This window comes from Priapulus caudatus, unplaced genomic scaffold (genome assembly GCF_000485595.1).
Source record: "Priapulus caudatus unplaced genomic scaffold, Priapulus_caudatus-5.0.1 Scaffold116, whole genome shotgun sequence".
In the NCBI taxonomy this organism is placed as follows: Eukaryota; Metazoa; Priapulida; class Priapulimorpha; order Priapulimorphida; family Priapulidae; genus Priapulus; species Priapulus caudatus.
The window spans coordinates 333,539-353,490 of record NW_014577177.1 but is presented as its reverse complement, the minus strand read 5'-3'; the positions used below and the strand labels follow the sequence as shown (position 1 = coordinate 353,490).

General features: G+C 42.5%; 2 protein-coding genes across 3 annotated transcripts in view; both read left to right on the top strand.

The window, feature by feature from the left end:
* Nucleotides 1–16,407, top strand: part of LOC106805540 (WD repeat and HMG-box DNA-binding protein 1-like) — a 25,479-nt gene extending 9,072 nt beyond the window's left edge. The window contains exons 5-27 of one of the 2 annotated variants that reach the window (XM_014807174.1): nt 698–844; nt 981–1,073; nt 1,183–1,289; nt 1,496–1,580; nt 2,487–2,537; nt 7,436–7,610; nt 8,185–8,333; nt 8,797–8,993; nt 9,224–9,305; nt 9,801–9,966; nt 10,241–10,358; nt 10,680–10,788; nt 10,993–11,054; nt 11,274–11,388; nt 11,828–11,959; nt 12,394–12,518; nt 13,062–13,181; nt 13,411–13,553; nt 13,705–13,787; nt 14,398–14,553; nt 14,809–14,906; nt 15,337–15,487; nt 15,777–16,407. In XM_014807174.1, the coding sequence (XP_014662660.1) occupies nt 698–844; nt 981–1,073; nt 1,183–1,289; nt 1,496–1,580; nt 2,487–2,537; nt 7,436–7,610; nt 8,185–8,333; nt 8,797–8,993; nt 9,224–9,305; nt 9,801–9,966; nt 10,241–10,358; nt 10,680–10,788; nt 10,993–11,054; nt 11,274–11,388; nt 11,828–11,959; nt 12,394–12,518; nt 13,062–13,181; nt 13,411–13,553; nt 13,705–13,787; nt 14,398–14,553; nt 14,809–14,906; nt 15,337–15,487; nt 15,777–15,989 (2,877 nt within the window). In that variant the 3' untranslated portion in view covers nt 15,990–16,407. Of the gene's footprint in view, nt 1–697; nt 845–980; nt 1,074–1,182; nt 1,290–1,495; nt 1,581–2,486; nt 2,538–7,435; nt 7,611–8,184; nt 8,334–8,796; nt 8,994–9,223; nt 9,306–9,800; nt 9,967–10,240; nt 10,359–10,679; nt 10,789–10,992; nt 11,055–11,273; nt 11,389–11,827; nt 11,960–12,393; nt 12,519–13,061; nt 13,182–13,410; nt 13,554–13,704; nt 13,788–14,397; nt 14,554–14,805; nt 14,907–15,336; nt 15,488–15,776 lie in introns of both variants that reach the window. The other variant, XM_014807173.1, reaches the window with a different exon arrangement.
* Nucleotides 16,408–17,762: 1,355 nt separating this feature from the next.
* The window catches only part of LOC106805518 (1,25-dihydroxyvitamin D(3) 24-hydroxylase, mitochondrial-like), an 8,173-nt gene continuing 5,983 nt past the window's right edge, over nt 17,763–19,952 (top strand). The window contains exons 1-5 of the mRNA XM_014807140.1: nt 17,763–18,201; nt 18,471–18,586; nt 19,025–19,179; nt 19,440–19,500; nt 19,682–19,808. Of these exons, the coding sequence (XP_014662626.1) occupies nt 17,994–18,201; nt 18,471–18,586; nt 19,025–19,179; nt 19,440–19,500; nt 19,682–19,808 (667 nt within the window). The 5' untranslated portion in view covers nt 17,763–17,993. The remainder of the gene's footprint in view (nt 18,202–18,470; nt 18,587–19,024; nt 19,180–19,439; nt 19,501–19,681; nt 19,809–19,952) is intronic.

Here is a 19,952-nt window from a genome sequence, read left to right as displayed (position 1 = left end):
TCTCCCGCGTTACTCTCCGCCACTAGAGGGGGTGGCTAACCCATCCAACATGGCTGCCCCCATGTTAGTCCTCGACTATCCACAACAACAATTGGTGAGCAGGCAAAACACTACGAAAACGCACACTAATAGACACCGGACCTCACAAATAATTATACAATCACAAACACAGAATATTAACACACACCCTGCCCGTGGTTCCCAGTGAGCTACCTCACAATTACCTAGCTGGGAACCGTGGTGACCGGTGCCACCGCCACAGTTATATTATCTATATCTAAGCAAATATCTGGCACGCTTACATATATTATATCAGGAGTAGATAATAGAAGATCTATCTATTATCTACTCCTGATTATATATATAGGACTTTTAATATAACAGCACGGAAGAAGAATCAGCGAACAGTGTTATGAATATAGATAGCAGGCCTTGAATCATGTGTGCTTTTATTTCTTTCACTTCAGTAGAATGGTTTTGCTATCTAACAGAATATCCCTGTACTCAGGATTGTTTCTCTCTGTCTACTGTCTTATAGACTGTATCTAATTTCGATGTGAACTACGGACGATGAACTACCAAGAGAATTAATATAATAGCATTCATCTAGCTGGTGTATGGTAATTAAGTCACATTGCTGGAAAAAAATCTTAGAAAATTTTGACAATGAGTGTTTCTTCTGCTCATCTTGCAATAGGCATCGTCCAGCTGTGATGGAACGGTGAAAATCTGGACAGTGGCCGACCAGCTGTCTGAGATGACTTGGAACGTGTTGCCAAAGACTAATGACATCACATTCTCGAAGACTCTATGCCGTGTCTCTTGGAGTCCGATCACTGCTGAGGTATTCGTCATAAAGAAAAAGGAAAGAAATGTTTAGATGTCGTTTGAAATTTGCACTTAAACTTATCTTTTAACTCTCTATATAGCGCCAACAGCAGATGTAAAATGTAATTACATTTACTTAACTGCATTCGCAGTGCTTGGCAATACCAGTGGATAAGGAAGTGCAGCTAATGAAAAGGGACACGTGGGAGCTAGCACACACACTGACACATGAAGATATCAAAGAGGTATGTGAAGTAGTTTGGGTCAATAGGGTGATATGCAAACAATACTAAGGTTTTTCTAATCTGTGTGAATATAGTATTACTCATTTTGACTGCCTATGTTTGTTTACAGGTAGTATCCATAGCAACATTCTCACCCTGCGGAAACTTCCTCGCTGCAGCGTGTAGAGATGGGCTGATCTTGGTTTGGGATGTATCAAGCAGACAATGCATAGAAAGGTGCTGCAACATATTTTATTTGTATCATTTTGTTGTTATATCTTTAGCTGTGTAATCAGCTATTAATTGGCCATTATGATATGTTTTCTTGTTTGTTTTTCTTTTATTGAGCTCTATCATTTTCTAGTATATACAACACAGTTCACCACCATGCTTTACTTCTTTGCGGTTACTATTTTGCTGTTTCACTTTTTTTGTGTTTGCAGACAGCGTCATGACAAAAACCTCACAATCTGTAGTTTGGTTTGGAATCCAAAGAAGAAAGGAGAACTGGCATACAGTGATACACAGGTGATATTTATGACTGTGTATGCTATGTGATGATAATATATTGTCTATAATTGTATATAATATATACTCTCAAGGTTTTAGGCAAAGTTTTACCGATTTTTCATTTTCAACTTTATTGGATGGCTAACACTATGTGCCACATGTGTACATGCTCATTTCTCCATATAACGGTACATGTGAACTTCCAGAGCGTTTTGATTATCCACGTACATGTGTAGTAAGCTGCGGCTGACGTCATGATGACGTCAGACACATGATACAACCAGCAGGTTCACGATATTCACTAAGCCAGTACTTATCATTCAGCGTCAACCCTGCTATCTGCTAGTATCAAGCTGTCATCTGTTAGTGATCCAACAAGTATCCCACGTCTTCCAAAATAGTTCTCACACCTCGCAACACACCTTACTGTGAGGCGCGCATTTGTTGACATTTCTTGGTAAATATGAAACTTAAATAAAAATCCTGATGCCCTATTTTGGTACATATTGTGCTGGACATGTGGCGAACATTTTGTATTATCACTCTTTCTGGTAATTGAGAAATATCCAAAATACCATTTTTACATAAAAATTCAAAATTTGTGCGGTGACATAATTAGGTACTGGAAATTTCATGAATTTTTTTGGCTTGAGCATAGAGATATATATATCTCTATAAATAAAACAAGTGATTGATTCGATTCACTCCTCAACAAACGTTTAATCTTTATTAGAGCAATACCCGTGCAAAAGGTGGAGAGTATCCTTACTATAGTGTGATAAACAAACCATAATCTGCAGTAATCTCTTTATATTGTTTACCCTAGATACAAGAACGCAACAGCAGCTGCCACTATAAGTGCTTTGTGATGACTGTGTCATAATTCATAGTACAAACGTAATTTCATAATTTTTCCTACTACAGGGTCAACTTGGTGTGATAGGTAACATAATTCCAGAGGAATACCTGTCAAAAGTAAGTATCCTGTAAAAGTGCCACTTCCCGTTAAAGTTCTGACAAGTGTCTTGTCATGATCTTGCTGGAGTTATGGTAAAGGAACGTGAACAATCCTCTTTAGATGCTTTACAGCCAAATGTAAAACCGCGATTCTTAGCGAAACTCGTACGCTCTGCGTTTCTTTCTTGTTGGTGATTTCGAAACTCGCAAATCGGCTACACTGGTCAGTATGGCACGAAGGGTCGTCGTCGTAACAGGTACTACAGATATGTACCCGAGGTAGTTTTAGGTTGTTTAGTATTATGTTTATATTTTTATATGAGGTATGTTTAGGGTTAGGGTTAGAGTTAGGGTTAGGGTACACTTCTGTAGTACAAGTCTGGTACACTTTGTGTATACATATATGTACCTCGGGTACAGGGCTCGAATTAACCGACGGCACCAACGGCAATTGCCGGCGGTGCCCCTATCAATCGCCGTACTGCCCCTAAAAATCCAACCCGACCGACGGCAGTGACCTGCCTTGCCCTTTTCTGTAATTGCCGTCGGTGCCTCTGCCTCTGGCTAGACTGGTTTGCGGCCGCACTGTTTGTCGCAGAGCGTGTACATTCTCTAGCAGAGCGTGAGGCCGGATACCAGTTTACCCGGCGGTAAAAACAATAACGTGGTATTTAGGGGTGTAACGATATACCGGTATATCGGTATATTGCAATATATTTTGAAAACTCGATATATCGCGATACAACTTCCGGATATCGATATTTTACGATACGGTGGTATAACAAGAAATAAACTACTTGACACTTGCCTTTATGTCTATATTGTTAATGGGCTCGAAAATTATGCACTGGCGGTGTATATATTACGAAAGCACAATGCCTGCACGACGCATACAGTATTACGCGACCACTGCATGGAGCACGGCGCGCCACTACCGCGCGCAGGCAGACGTGTGAGCGAGCACGTCAACCAGGGAGTCTATATATAGCCTATGCTCGCCTGAGTCCCCGCGCGCGCGCGCGATACAAGCTGGAGCGAGCGCCCACTATTGTTCAACGATACTATTTTACTTTGCTGGCGCGCGTTCGGTCGAGCGCACGCTGGTTCCAAGAACACGCATCGATCGATCTAATATCGCAACGAGGCAGCCAAAATGGCAGCGCCTGTAGCAGACGATTTGTTTGAGATTATCCCCAATAAAAGGGCAAAAGCTGATGTATGGCAACACTTCGGATTGAAGAGATCCAAACTTGATGGTAGCGTTGTTAATAACATTGCTGTATGCCGCCACTGTGATGATCAGATAAAACACAGTGGTGGCACAACCAACTTGGCGGTGCATGTTCGTCGTCACCACCCAGCGTCTGCTACAAAACCTGGCAGCAGCAGTGCTACTAAACCTGCAAGTTTCCCCATCACTCCAAAGCTGAGTCAGTCAAAGTTGCCAAATTTATTTGGCACGAACTATAAAGCAACATCAGCACGCGCAATTAGCATCACAGATGCCATTGGGAAGTTCATTGTACACGATCTACGCCCATATAGTGTGGTGTCCAATACTGGATTCAAACGCATGGTATCGGTGTTGGACCCCAAATATACAGTACCAACTAGACAGCACTTTTCTGAACGTGTCATACCAGACATGTATCTGAATGTAAAGCGAGAAGTTAGAGCCAGTCTGTCAAATGCCACACAGGTAGCATTGACAACGGATGGCTGGACATCCAGAGCTACAGAATCTTTCATAACCATAACGTCCTCTCACATTTCTGCAGACTGGAAAATGGAGTCTTATGTTTTACAAACTAGACCCCTACCTGAGAGCCATACAGGTGTAAATGTGGCGGCAGTCATCAGGGAAGCTATTGTGGAATGGGGCATTCCCCCAAATCCACCATTAGTCACTGACAATGCAGCTAATATGAAACTGGCTGCTGTTGAAGCTGGCTGCATTCCCCACGTCGGCTGTTATGCACATACGCTCAACTTGGCAGCCCAGAAAGCCCTCAAAATGCAGTCAGTTGCCAGACTGATGGGAAGGATAAGGAGAATTGTGTCATATTTTCACCGCAGTTCACAGGCAGCTGCCATCCTAAAGACCAAAATCAAGGCACTCAATTTGCCAGCTCACAAGCTCATCCAAGACGTTGCTACACGGTGGAATTCTTCAGCTGATATGATCGAGAGGTTTCTCGAATTGCAGCCAGCAGTCTATGCAACACTTGTCAGCAAAGAAATGAGAAACAGGGAAAAAGACATTGCTACACTAACTGAAACTGACATTACACATGCTGAACAAATCTTGGAGTGTCTCAAACCACTTAAAGCAATTACAGTCGCCTTGTGCACAGAGAAAGTGCCAACAGTGTCCATCATCCTTCCCCTTCAACGTCAACTTCTGGGCAGGCTAATGGTCCCAGATGATGATGATTCTACCATGGTGAAGGAGCTAAAGGCTACTATCGTCCAAGATCTGTCTTCCAGGTATTTAGTAGCATTGATGTATTCCAATCTTTAACTTATGTTATTTACATTTCTAAATGTAATTTATTAAAAACAAATTTTTAATAATTATCTGTAAAATTTTAAATTTACATTAATTTAATTTACTGTTCATTGTTCAAAGTTTTCTCAGTCACAATTCTGTACAGAAGCTTGTGTGTTTTCTGTTACCAGATATCAGGATAGAGAGGTGAAGGAATTCTTGGAGTTGGGCACTGCAATCGACCCGAGGTTCAAGGATCTCGCATTTTTTGAGGAGGATGAGCGACTGACAATCTACACTCGACTGGCAATGACCGCAGCCCCAGCTTATGACAGACGGATTCAGCAACAAGTCGTTGTGAAGCAAGATCCTGTTCCTGATTTGCCTGCGCTTCCAGGACCCTCAGGTAAGTTGTCAACTATAATATATTGATAATAGCTGCTACAAGTCATTGAGCAGCAATTAAATTATTAATTTATTATAGTTAAAATTTTACCTAAGGTATCACTTGCATATTTAATAGAAATTTACAATTGGTTGAAAAGTCACTGTCCCAGAATATTTGTTGGCGTTTTACTAGTTGTTTAATTATGGTGTTAAACTGTTAATCGGATTTATTTGTGGCTTTACTGGCTTACATAGACAGTTAATGACATTTTACATATGTCTATTTTCAGATGACACGGATGCTCGGACCAGCCCAGTCACTGTACATCCTAGCAGGCAGCAGGCCTTGTGCAGCAAAGAGAGCCCCAGTCTGGCTTCAATACTCGGGGATGTGTTTATCGTTAAGGTAGAACAGAACAGAGTCAAGACCTCACTTGAGCGAGTTCGGGCGGAAATCGAGGGTTATAGAGCTGATGTGTCCATAGACCTTGGTCAGAATCCTCTGCTCTGGTGGAAGGAACATCAGTTTCAGTATCCCGTATTAGCTAATTACGCAGCAGGGGTATTGTGCATTCCAGCCACATCAGTGCCTTCCGAGAGAGTATTCAGCACAGCGGGGGACATTGTTACGGCACAGAGGGCTTCACTGTCAGCAGAAAACATTGACGTGCTTCTGTTTCTTAAGAAAAACATGAAAAATTAAACCAGGTCATATTGCACAATGCACATGGCACTTCCAGTAACACACCGTCCTTCCTGTTACACACCGTCGTATCTGTAGTGTAAACTCACTAACTGTTAACCATATTAGCTTGTTCTTGTTCTTGAAGTTAAGACTGTAGCTTGTTCTTGAAGCTAAGACTGTAGCTTGTTCTTGAAGTTAAGACTGTAGCTTGTTCTTGTTCTTGAAGCTAAGACTGTAGCTTGTTCTTGTTCTTGAAGCTAAGACTGTAGCTTGTTCTTGAAGTTAGACTGGTAGCTTGTTTGTTTCTTGAAGCTAGCTGTGCTTGTTTTCTTGTTCTTGAAGCGTAAGACTGTAGCTGTTTCTGTTCTTGAAGCTAAGACTGTAGCTTGTCTTGAGTTAAGACTGTAGTTGTTCTTGTGCTTGAAAGCTAAGACTGTGCCTTGTTCTCTGTTCTCAGTTGAGTTACACATGACACACTGTCATATTAGTAAGTGTAAACTCAAACTACCACTAAATGTTAAATGTAGCTTGTTATTAAAAACTTATTATTCTCATCAACATTGACAATTTGACACATCGTCATATTTTTACAGTGTCAACAGTGGATTGTATCTGCCTGAAAAGTCAACACACAATAAATAAAAACAAATGACACTGACCAATTTGCTAGATGTAACCCAATTTGCTTTATTTTGTGCTACAATCACTTTACAAATGCAAATTACATAATACATATATTGACGATAAACATTAATATGTTACTTATATGTCATGGCATGTCTACACTATAAAGTGTACACTTCCCAATACGTATTGGAAAATATTGCAATACGGTTTTGTCGTATTGCAATATATTGCAATACGGTTTTTGGTCGCAATACTCACCCCTAGTGGTATTGCTGCCAACCGCTGCCAGTAGACGATCGATAAATAGTGCACCTGTGTATGCCCGTGGTAGAACACGAATATTTAAATGCTGCACGCCCGGACTCGGCCCGCGTGCGATTTAAAGCGCGGGAAACGACGCTCGCGCAAGAATGGCCAGTGATCTGAACGGTGTGTAGCTTGCTAAGTGCAGTAAATTTAGAGAAATTTTAATAGAATTCATACGATGACACAAAGCTTTCCATAACAATGGCCTTGGTGCCCTTCTCAAATTGTGAGAGTTGCCTTGATGCCTTTTAAAATTGCCTCGGTGCCCATCCATTTTAGAGAAAATTCAAGGCAATTTCTCACATGCCCCCAAAAAATTGCCTTGCCCCTGTCGTCGCTTAATTCGAGGCCTGCTCGGGTACATATCTGTAGTACCTGTTACGACAACGACCCCTTGAGCGTCAGTATGGTGCTGCCTTCCAGGAGAGAGCCGCGAATGTTGGCCCGAGTGCTGACCTGTTTGCAGACAGCGACGATGACATGCTGTTGACCGCAGCCGCGCAGGCAGGAGACGCTGACGATGACGATGATGATGAGTTTGACTTTAGCAAGCAAAAGAAGAGGCTACAGACTATACTAGATGGGGAAGACACTATGGGTGAGTAGAAAACATGTTATTACTTATGCATTGCTATAACTGTAGTACATCTTGTGACTATAACACAGAATATCTCGAGTTTAATTTTAAACTGTGTTAATTTGTAGTTTAACATTGTTATACGGTTCCCATAATATGCTGGATGCTCATACCCTATCTACAATGTAGGTATGAGTGCTGTTTGACCGGGTAACATGTGTTTGGAATAGTGAGGGGGAGACCCAAGATGTAAAATATTGTTAATTATATTGGTTTATATGGCTGGATTTCGAAGTACTAGTACATTTCTTATATTGTTTGTCACCAATAACCAATTGCTATTGTGGGAATTACCATGTATGCTACCATACCTAAGGCTGTTGTCGGCCGTGCACGACATGTATGACACCAGAGAAAGCCTATATATAACAATGCTACAATTCTTTATTCACCGAATCCACGCCGTCCATTTACAACCTTCCATTCCTGCGTATCCCCTATCCTCAGCCTACCTGAGGCTCTCCGCGAACTGCCGAACTGATTACCAGTGCTAAGATTTTCAAGGCCTGCTTTCTTAAAACGAGTTATTTCTTAGATTCTGCTGTGGTTCCCATCGCAACAGACAAGATGGCAGCTGGTGGCGATGCTGCTGCAGTTATTCCGATGCTGCCTCGGGCAACGACGCCTCTGCAGCCCTCATTCCAGCCTGGGGCGACCCCCGTTGAGTTGTCTCACCGCTTCATGGTGAGCACAAGAGGATATACTGTCAGAAAGAATAGCAGTAGCAATTCAGCAGCTACGGCTGCATTGTCTCACAATTCCTCGATCATGCCGCGTCAAGTGCTCAAGAGTGTTAATGTTATTTTCATCATTATTAGCATCATCCAGCGAACTTTGTAATGTATTGTGAAGTTGTTAAACAAGGTGCCCTAGCTAAACCTACCCGTATAAACAGTGAGGTTTATATAGCTTTAATTGTTAATGGCTATGGCTTCATACGTTTATATATATTATGTGTTTGTATATTTATATTTTTTTAATTGTGGCTACCATGATTAATAATCGGGCCACACTTCCAAGAATTAGTTTTTGCTGCTCTGCTACTATGCACGATATTTGGCTATAACCTACCAATAAGCAAGATATTTTTATTGCAGGCCTCGTAACACGGCAGTTAATTACGACGCAGTGATTTTTTTCTCTACAGGTCTGGAACTCCGTTGGCATGGTGCGCTCGTACAACACCGAGGAGGAGAACAGCATTGACATTGTGTTCCACGACACCGGCACCCATCACACCATGCACATTTCCAACCAATCGCAACACACCATGTGTGACATCTCCGCAGAGGCTGTGCTGCTCGCCTGTGAGGGAGACGCAGACGAATATGTGCCTACTCCCAGGTGAGGCGACGTCACGTGGCGGGGAAAGGGTTATGAGGTGGTATCAGAGTGCAGTTGGGAGATGAAGGGATAGGTTTTAATGTAGGAGAGTAAAGGAATTACCAGGTTATGCATGCCACAGCGTTAGGATTGCAGATGAAAGCAGAATGATATGATGATAACGATTAACTGTGTAAGGAATTCATTTTCATTTCCCTGTCTCATTAACATATACAAATTTGCTATTGCAGTCAACTCACGTGCATGCACTACTCCTCTTGGGACAGCTGCAAAGATTGGAATGTCACTATGCCAGAGAATGAGAACATTAAGGCAAGCTATGCCAGTTTGCCTAAATTTTGATAATTACATTTCTTGTGGTGTTGATATCTTCCACGAGATAGAGATTATTTTCTCGCAACATTACTGCTTTTACGTCTTCTTTGTAGTTTTTTGTTATTCATCTATATACGATACATATTTGTTATTGCTATCAAAAGTGTTACTGTCTCTGATCATAGCTGGTGCTAGATAGTGTGTAAGATATGAATGAATTCTTGTTAGCAGTTAGTAATCTGCCCCAACATCTCGGGGAGGTGATTCTGAACGAAAATTAACTTTTGACAGCATTTGATGTGTTTTCTCATCATTTACAATTAAAGCGAAATTTCGTATTTTGATTTTAATTCCTTAAATTCACTAAAAAAGATTCCTCACAGTTAAAATCGGTGAAGCCCATCGGTTAGGTTACAGCAAACAAGAACACATTTAAGCGTGTCCACTGTCACATGGTTCCTATTAATCAGTCGTTGGTTTTCTATCTGATAGGCTGTCTGTCTCGGCACGAGCTGGGTTGCCGTGGCAACGGATCAGTTCAACCTGAGACTCTTCACGGTGGGTGGCCTGCAGCGTGAGATATTTTCTATACCTGGACCCGTGGTGTGCATGGCTGGTCACAGTAATCAGCTGATAGTTGTCTTCCACTTAGGAACAGGTGACGTCCATTGTAATTTTCTATTAAATAAATCAACTGATGTCCTCAGGCCTACCCCAAACTCCTTTATTCTGTGTTGTTGATTTTCACCTGTATGGCAGAGTGCATATATGCCTGTTTCATATTAGTAGCATTGTCCAGTCCCGAGGTTAGGGGTATTTATGCAATTCCTTTCATTCTTATGCAAGAAACATGAAATGTTTTCCTTTTTTCTAGTGAGTGATTAATTATTTGTTTTCACTTGGATTATAAATCTTGCTGTATCTTGCTTCAGGTGTTCCGGGTGACCAGTGTTTGGGTGTAACATTGATGCACCTGGACAAGACTGTCAGTCCGGTACTCGATGCACTAAGGCTGCCCATTAGCCCTAAGTCTAGGCTGTCGTGGCTCGGGTGTGTGCATGTTTCAATCTGTTCTAATGCTGCCTGTAAAATTTTTTTTTGTCATACTTTATGCCCCCCCTTTTCTCGCTGGTTAAATCAATTTGTACGTGTATATGACTATGTGCAGAGGGACTTTACACTGCATGATTATCTTTTCAACAAATTCTTGAGAAACCATGTTGAATATCTCCTTGAGAAACTATCTGGTTCCTTCCAATCAATTGATAAGTTATTTGCAAAGAATAATGGTGTAGAGAGTACGATGTATTGTGTTTAGTGAATAATCCCAGGACCCTGATGGTCGTAAACGCTATATTCTTTCCATTTCAGTTTCTCTTCAGAAGGCACACCAGTCACGATGGACTCCTGCGGAATTGTGCGCATATTGAACAGGTCCTTCCACAATGTCTGGTCGCAGCTCGCAAACACAAAGTCACAGGTAGTGTTTCCATTATTAATGCTCTGCTAGCATGTGATTTCAGCTCAAGGAGCTCAGCTCATGAGAGAAGAAATTTCAGCTTAAAATTCTTCATTTACAATTCAGAATTGTATACGTGTACGCCCTAGAACAGGTTTAAGGGTCACAGTAGATGCCTTACATGTATATTCATGTGTCAGTAGGTTGTATTTAAAATCTGTTTAGGTGAAAGGCAAGTCAGATAACTTCTGGATGGTCGGTGTGACAGAGAATCCAGCCCAGCTCAGGTAAAGCAATAACAGAAACACTCGATGATAAGACTAACAAATCAAGTGTCTACATTGTAGTTTGCTGATTATTAAGCTTAATCATTAACAATACTACACTGTATGTGTGGCATTTGGGAAATTTCATTTCCTACCTTTACCTGCAAATGAACTCTTGGCTAGGGTCTCCACAAATGGGATGTCATAATCATTAAACAGTGTTTGATACTGTTTTTCCAGGTGTATTCTCTGTAAAGGGAAGACCTACCCTGCAACTCTTCCACTGCCTATCGTTACACTTCAGCCATGCCAGCTTCCACTCTGTGAAATGTCGACAGAGAAGAGCCAGCAGGAGGTACTGTATGATGGTATATCACTGCCGACACAGATGAGCATCTTAGAACAAGATTCCGATAAGTCGGTCGTTAACTCCGTAGACGTTACACCAATATACACCAAGTTATAGATCCCCATAGAAACATGCGGTGATATGTCACGGTTTTAGGTATATACAGTGTGCATATAGATAACGTGTGTGTGTATAGAGAGCAAGATGCAAAAAGAGTGAAAGCAAAATAGCAAAAAGAAGAGAAGAGAAGTGTAGTAAGAGGAAGAGTGAGAGAAGGGGGGAGAGAAGCAGGAGAGAAAGAGACAGCGAAATATTGAATAGGACTGTGGGTGACCAACCGTCTTCGTTCTTGCATCTATTCGCACGAGTGCAGCGTAATAGTTTAACCATGAATAAATGCGTCGATACGTGTTAACGCGTCTGACGGTGGTTACGATCGTTACAGGAGCAGCTGTGGCGTTCGCGGCTGCTGAGCGGCCATCTCGGCTACCTGCCACGACTGGGTCTGGAGTGCGAGGAAGATGCTGTAACTGAAGCCATTGCTGCCCAACAGGAGGTCCTCATTAAGATGTTTGCGGTGAGTGTTCTGATGCAGCAACCTCAACTCCTTATACATACTGGTGTGAAATAATTTTAAAATGAAAATGAAAAGCTTCTCATGCCGCGTGCATCGAGCGTATTGAGCGGAATTTTTCACCTATTTCTTCACACTTGCGTTTCGTATTCGTCAGCTTCATTTCGGCTTGTTACGTTAGTCTGATTCTGCAACTGCCAGTAAGCGATGTGTGTATTTAAATTTATACGCTGACGTTTAGGTATTATTGGCTGGTTGGTTGTAACACTGAAGTAAATCAGTAGTAAGAAGCATGTATTGGCATAGTTACATGATCTGATAATACCTGAATAAATAGGTATTATTAGCTCTTGATAGTTACCATAAAGATAATAAGTAATGAGTCACACCACTCGGCCAACATCCTTTCTAAGAACAGTACGTCGTCATGGTTACAGCTGTGCTGTCGCTCGGAGCGTGAGTTCAGGGCAGCAGAGATCTGCGAACAGTACATGACAATGCAGGCTCTACAGCTGGCCATCAAATATGCCAGTCGCATGAAGCACACCTCGCTCGCTAACAGGTAGCTATATAGATCAGGCTGCAGTCCAGTCGTACTTGACGCTTTGTGATTCGTCACGAGGTGAGAATACAGTGGTCTACACTTCATCGGTACAGCTCAGAAACTATGAGAATTTCCCGATTAAGTGGTGGTCCCCATCAGGCTGTGAGCACATTTCCAGTTGCACATGCAGGCCTGTTGTTTGTAGTTCACGCACTGTATAATATACAGTGCATAATACATAAGCGTTTTGCTCTAAAAAATGTTTTGTGAAGGGATAATTTCACAATGTTCACTTGAGAAAGAAGAAAGTTTGTTCTTCGAAAAATATCCCATTTAACTCAATTCCTGTTCCATTTGTTCGATTCAAATAATGTGCGTAAGAATTGTTTTTCAAAGGCATGTCGTTCAAATGACGCGTCCGTTTATCCAAAACCCGATAAAGCGGTATAATGAGCTCTTGCCGATTTGTGTGTTAGTGATTAGTTACTTGTTGTTCAATTGGAGTGATAGTTTTGCTTTAATGGTCAGCCTATTAATTTGCAGTGATTGATTTTAATCTAGGCTCAATGATCTGATGAGGTATCGCATGGAGAAAGAGGAGGAGGAGGAAGAAGCTGCGCGAACAGAGCAGGAGGCAGCAGATGATGGGGATTGTGACTTCAGAGCTGCCATCAATGCTGGGTATATATGGCCTCTTCCTAAAAAGAATTAATAAAAGAATTGATTTAAAGTACTTATTTCTTTGACCTTCGATAGTTGGTAAGTGACAGCAATGCTTAGACAGTATTTAGGCAAATATATATATGCCTATCTGGGCGTGCGTGTCTACGATCTGTCCTCGGGGTAGTCCGAATAACCTGCTTACCCTGTATAGTTAAACATCACTCTAACCATTAGTCTCTTCTGGAAGGTATAATCATTCGGAAACTGAGTGGGCGCAGGATCGCTTACCACAGCGGAATGGCAGACGACAGCATCGAGATGATGAAGATAAGGATGAAGAAGCTGTGGATGATGATAATGAGGATGCAGAGAACGAAGACGAGTCTGAGAGTATGTAGTCGTGGGGCAACCGTGGCTTCTCTGCATCAAGTACCAGAACAAAGAAGCATTAAAATTAGAGTGATTCAAGGGTTTATACATATGTTATTTTGATTTGTATTCGAGTAATTTTCTTGCAAGTGTTTGTTTTTGTGTGTTTCAGCACTTATATCATATGTACCTAAAAAAGCAAAGATGCCTCAACGATTCTTAGCTTCAAGCGGAACAGTGACAAATCCATTTAAGGTCTGTTGTATATTCATGTTTGTAATACCCACGATGCCAACATGTATTTTCGCTCATAGGGTCTATGTCCCCCAGGGTACTGCCGGAACGTACCCTGGGTACGGTCTGGTATACCGGAACGTACCCTGGTAACTATTTGATATGGTTAGGGTTAGGGAGTAGGCGTAGGCGACTCCCTAGACTCGTTAGTGGAGTAGGCGAGGTACGGTCCGGCATATTAGATAGTACCAGGGTACGTTCCGGTATACCGGATCGTACTCAGGGTACGTTCCGGCAGTACCCTGGGGGACATAGACGCTCTCAGCTATATTTTCAGCATCAAAACCTAATACTCAACTATCCAAGTACCTGAAGTTAAAAAAATGTCAGAATTTGTGCTATATCTGGGCACTTGCAGATTCATTTATCAGTTGCTATTGCTTCCAGAGTAGTTGTAGGAAATACTACGTCAACAACACACACAGGGAATGCCACCGCTCATTCTAATTGCATAAGGGAGTGCCACTACTTACCATAACTGGAAAGCTTCATGCTCTGCTCCCGGGGTGTTCATATAGACTAGATAGTAGATGAGATTCTATGATTCTCATTTATTCCTCGTTTTTTTCAGGTCGCCTCTCAGATTGAAGCCACTCCACCTGTTACTTCTGTGAGGGGCACTGGCATCTTCGACAGCATGCGCAAACCGACACAGAAGAGCCAGCAGTCTTCGTGGAAAACCGTGCCTAGTCTGGACAAGAACAGGCAGCAGCAGCGCAAGAAGAAGGTATAGATAGACGTTCCTAGTTCGCATATTCTGCCATTCACTGCAGTTATCGTATATATATATATATGTGTGTATATATTATATTATATTATATATATATATATATATATATATATTATATATATATATAATATATGTATAATGTATTTGCTGTTTCTGCAGAACTGTAATTATCAGCTCCACTCTGATGCAGTCTGTCACAGTGCGTGTGCAAAATATGTGACTCTCTCTTTATGTGTTATGTGATTGCAGCAGGTGAAAGCAGCATCAAAACAGCAGAGTCTCACCGACACTCTAAAGACGGCTGTGCCAAACTCTGACGGACCAAGTATGCCAAACCAAACTGCATTTAGGTATAGAAACTAGTATTAATCACCTCGTGTACATAGTTTTGAAGTTGTAATATCGTTATGCTATAGACCTTTGATCCGGTGGAGGTTCATCTTCATGCAATGTTTAGGGAGATTCACCTGACGTGAAAAACGATACAGGTTTTTTAGGGCTGATTTCCCCACAAACACAACAGAAGCCATGATTGTGAAATTTACACATAGTTGCTTACACCATGCAGATGTAAAATGCCTGGCAGTCCTAACTACGTTCAGTAGATATACTCTGAGTCATGCTATTATTGTTAATAACTAATTAATTATTTTTATAATTAATATTAATTAATATATTAATATTAATTAATATAATATATCAATAATTAATTATAATTAATAATTTTTGTTATTGCCTATTTATATACTAACATGAAGTCCTTGACTTTTTATCGTGGAGGAGAGTGTCTGGCCTGCAGCTGTGGCGGGAAGCGAATAGAGATGAGATACGAGAAGAGCATCCAGAATTGGCCGAGGACGATGACGAAGACCATGCTGTCGCTAAACTCTATGTGCAGTTGTTCAAGCAGCTGCCGAAAGAAGAAAGAGAGGTGAGGCACACTATGTTGCATAGCTGGTTGCTTTCTTTGCATTTTTCAGACTAATTGCAACGAAAATGTGTCTGTGCGCACATGCGGGGGGGGGGGGGAGTACCTCCCTTTGCAAGTAAAAAACCATAACACAGTGGAGGGCATTCACGTTTAATAGTTAGAACGAATACCCATTATGTCATCTTGCCAAGTCAGTATAGCATATAATTACAATTTTTTCCACTTGACACGTTTGGGAAGGTTTGTGAGTGAGAGTGAAACGTTAAAACACAGATTCACTATTTTTCAGCAATGGAACGAGAGAGCAAAGAGTGAATTGTCGAGGCCAGCTATCGTGGAGTCTTCGCTGAATAGGAAGCGAAAGCGAGATATTGAAGGAGAAGAGGAAGAGAAGGAGGATATGGATGCATCCTCGAAGGACATAATCGACAGGCCAACGATAATCAGACCAACCAGCGGCTCCTCAAAACTATCTAGTTTTGCCTTCAAAAAAGACGAGTGAAAATCTTTGGTTAGAGATCCCAAGTTATACTATTGTCTCTTTCATATGATACAGTAGGACTTGCGCTGCACAGCCAAACACCTAATTGTGATTGGTAACAGTGTCAGTTCGTCTTGGTCTGTGATGTGTTTTACATCGTCATATCTTCTCCCTAGTTGCGGTGCTGTGTACCAGTGGCCAAATCCTAAGCAGATAAGCTACAGATCTTATGTCAGTCTCACCATGCGTGCCATAATTGCGGCTTAATGCTATTCGATTAAAAAACATTGGGAGGGATAAGGCCGAGTAGAGGTCATTGGTTTGGACCCAAGAATTGGAGAACAAAATATGGGGAGTATAGCTACTCTTCAATACGTGCATATGTATTTACACGTGTTATGATGTATATTTGTAATAAAATGTTCCTATGGACAATATACAATATCGATTTTTTGGTATAATTGCATTCGTTTGTTATATCCACAACGACTTGGACCACCCCTCCCCTTTACTCACACAACCCGTATTGTTTTTCCCTTTCACCTCTCAGATGAGTATTCCTGAGACAAAAGAATCACATAACCTTAACTGATCCCTCTGCGTATGTTTTATACTCCTGCTTGATGTTCATAACAGCCCCTGTCTCTTGCTTCCCTTTCCTCCCTCACACACAAACACATTTCACTGTCTCTGTGAGTGACTACATCATAATTGCTATTGCCTCATCTTTCCTCTCATATAGGCCCTACATGTCTTGCTTTCCGTCCTGGCTCTCGTACATCGCTACTGCTTCTCCACCTCGCTCTACTCTGCTTCCCCATCTATAATCTCACCTATATACTGCTGCCTTATCCTGAATCTCGCCTAGAAACTGCTTCTCCATGTTTCATCTCGCCTAGAAACTCATCTCCATCTCTCATCTCACATAACTAGTGATTTCGAATTCTCATCTTTAATCTTATGCACCTAGCATGTACTTCGCTATCTTGCCTCTCACACCAAGCTACGCTCATAGGGTCTATGTCCCCCAGGGTACTGCTGGAACGTACCCTGGGTACGGTCCGGTATACCGGAACGTACCTTGGTCACTATTTGATATGGTTAGGGTTAGGGTAAAGGAGTAGGCGTAGGCGACTCCCTAGACTCGTTAGTGGAGTAGGCGAGGTACGGTCCGGCATATTAGATAGTACCAGGGTACGGTCCGGCATATTAGATAGTACCAGGGTACGTTCCGGCAGTACCCCGGGGGACATAGACCCTCTCAGCCCAAGCTACTGCCTCCATGTCTTGCCTCTTACACCTACGCTACTGCCTCACATCTTTCCGCTCACCATTATACTGTCCATGTCTGCTCACTACTCCCCTATCTTTCACTGACTATATACAGTCCCCGCCTTCCCTTTAACATTTTCTCCTCCCCCTCATTCCGCGCCTATAGATTTTACGCATGAGAGAGTACTCGCTGTAGAATGCTCACTCACCTAACAAAGCAGGTGATGATAACGACGCAGTTGTCGTCAACACGAACGCCCGCCCAGGTTTAAATGGTTAACAAATTGTCATCGTCGACTCTTCAATATACGCGATAATGACACAGCGGGCTCACTCGCTAGCGACGCTTTTGTTTCCATGGCATCGCGGGTGACCGCCGCACCCTTCCCCGTTCACCCCCCCCCCCTTCCACCTCCACCCCCACCCCCGCGCGCACACGAGCATTACGTAACAGGTATTAGCCGCCTTGGAGGCCGCCTAACTCGGCGTTCGCGAGCGCATCCTGTCTCTCTCTCACGCACTATTCTTTAGTGAACGTGGTGGTAGGTAACAGTCGCATGGTGTGCGCAGTAGATTCGGTAGAGAGCGAGTTTCTCTTCGTTGGCTCAAAGGTTGAGTATCGTAAACGACGTCGGCTATCGTCAACGTCGGCCATCGTCAACGTCGGCCATCGCCAACGTCAGCTATCGTCAACGTCGGTCGTCGTCGGTTCGGATAGTACCATAGTAGTCCGTCGCCCAAAAGCGTTGAACGATGCGACGCTGTGTTGCGACGTGTGGCGCGGTACCACGACCGATACGTATTTCATGTGGTCGGCTCGTACCAGGTTTTCTCGCCACGGTGCACGGGGAGCCGCCAGTGAAACTATGTTACAGCACCGCATCGCAGAGTATTGTACACCGCGACGAGTGTAAGGTGGCGACGCCGCTGACGACAGCTTTACCGTTTTCGAAGATACCAGGTACGAGGTTATTAACGAACGTCTTTCTACTTAAACCTCTATTTCAGTGTAACAGTTAATAAAATAGTTACGCGGATCGATCGAATTAAAATGAACGCGGTTGGCTTTTGCATTTGCAACGCCCTGCATTTATAGCTGTTTTAATGAAGTGCAATTAAATGCACGGACAGACGGGCTGGCGGGGACGGGCAGACGAATAGACTGGCGGATGGACGGATTAATGGATGGAATACCATATAGCGTACAGCGTATGTATAATATTGGCGCAGGTCCAAAGGGAGCGCCACTAATCGGCTCCTTGGTTGACGCGTTGAGAAACGGAGTCCTTGGCAAAACACACGAGTTTTTCCAGTTACGGCATCGTCAGTATGGCCCTATCTATAAGGTAAAGTATACGAATGCGCTGCTCTATGTCTTTTTGAAAATCCATATTCCTCCATTTTCCCTCACGTAAACAAAGCTCTTGGTTTAAATACCGAAAGCAAATATGCCTACAAGCTAGATTTATTTCTAAAGATCCGATCACCTTAAATCACTTGATCAACATAATTATTACATTTTAATAATTATGTATTTAAATAACGCTATTTTGTTATAATAACCTAATACCTAAATATTACTCGACTACTATAATTGACTCGTATTTGATCGCTTATATCCGCTGACCAACACACATATTGAGTCGCGTTGCCCGACATCCATCCCCTCATTCCTCACGTTTTACGGGATGGAGCGAGTCGCGGAGAAAGGGCGCAACTGAAAAATTCAAATTATGACGCAATAGAACTGTGTAGACGTAATAACCTTGGAAGCTATGCTCTAGGAGAGGATTGGTGGTTACACGTGCGTGGGCCTCAACGACCCCCTGGATGCCGAGCGTCTGTTTAGAGTCGAAGGACGTTACCCCCGACGCGTCGACATGGTTGCGTGGGAGATGCACCGTCGCCATAGCAACAGAGAGGCTGGAATACTCGTCTTGTAAGTAGGTAGTGACGGAAATCAATCAGGCGTTGATCGTATCAATAATATACCAGGATATCGAGAGGTAGTCAGGGTAGAGTCTCAGCGTCTGATTGAACGAGGGCATAGACGTGAGACAATTAAAAGTGCTCGCGACGCTGTCATATTGACTCAATTAATTGGCGTCAGCTAATATTACCTTACCGAGCAGCTACTATTTATTAGTGTGACTAGAACACATCGGTACTAAATATGATTTGCGTGATTAACTCTTTCAGAAATGGGCCAGAATGGCATCGTAACAGAACAATCGTTAATAAGCCAATGCTCCGCTCTCATGTAAGTAAACCCATTTCTTATTCGCACCTGCTAAACGTTTCTAAAGGAGAAAGTGTTTGGCATGAATAAACGAGTAAGCCGAATGAACTGGCGTACGCATAGGTTCGTTCGAGATTATTGGTTCGGTTGTGGAGTGGAGTATGTCTGACCATATTGTAAATTATTGCTGTCTATTTCCAAGTCCGTCGCACATTATACGCCAATGGTTAACGGCGTCTGTCGGGACCTGGTTGACCAGTGGCGCCATCACCGGATAGGAACAACCGTGGCAGATATTCGTCAGGATTTATTCAACTGGTCGATAGAGTGTAAGTTATCGAATAATAATATATCCAAGGAGAAAGGCGTTTCGACACGATATCATACTAATTCAAGTAACCGATCACGTGCCCCTCACGTATATATATATATATATATATATATATATAATAATAATATATATATGTGTAGTA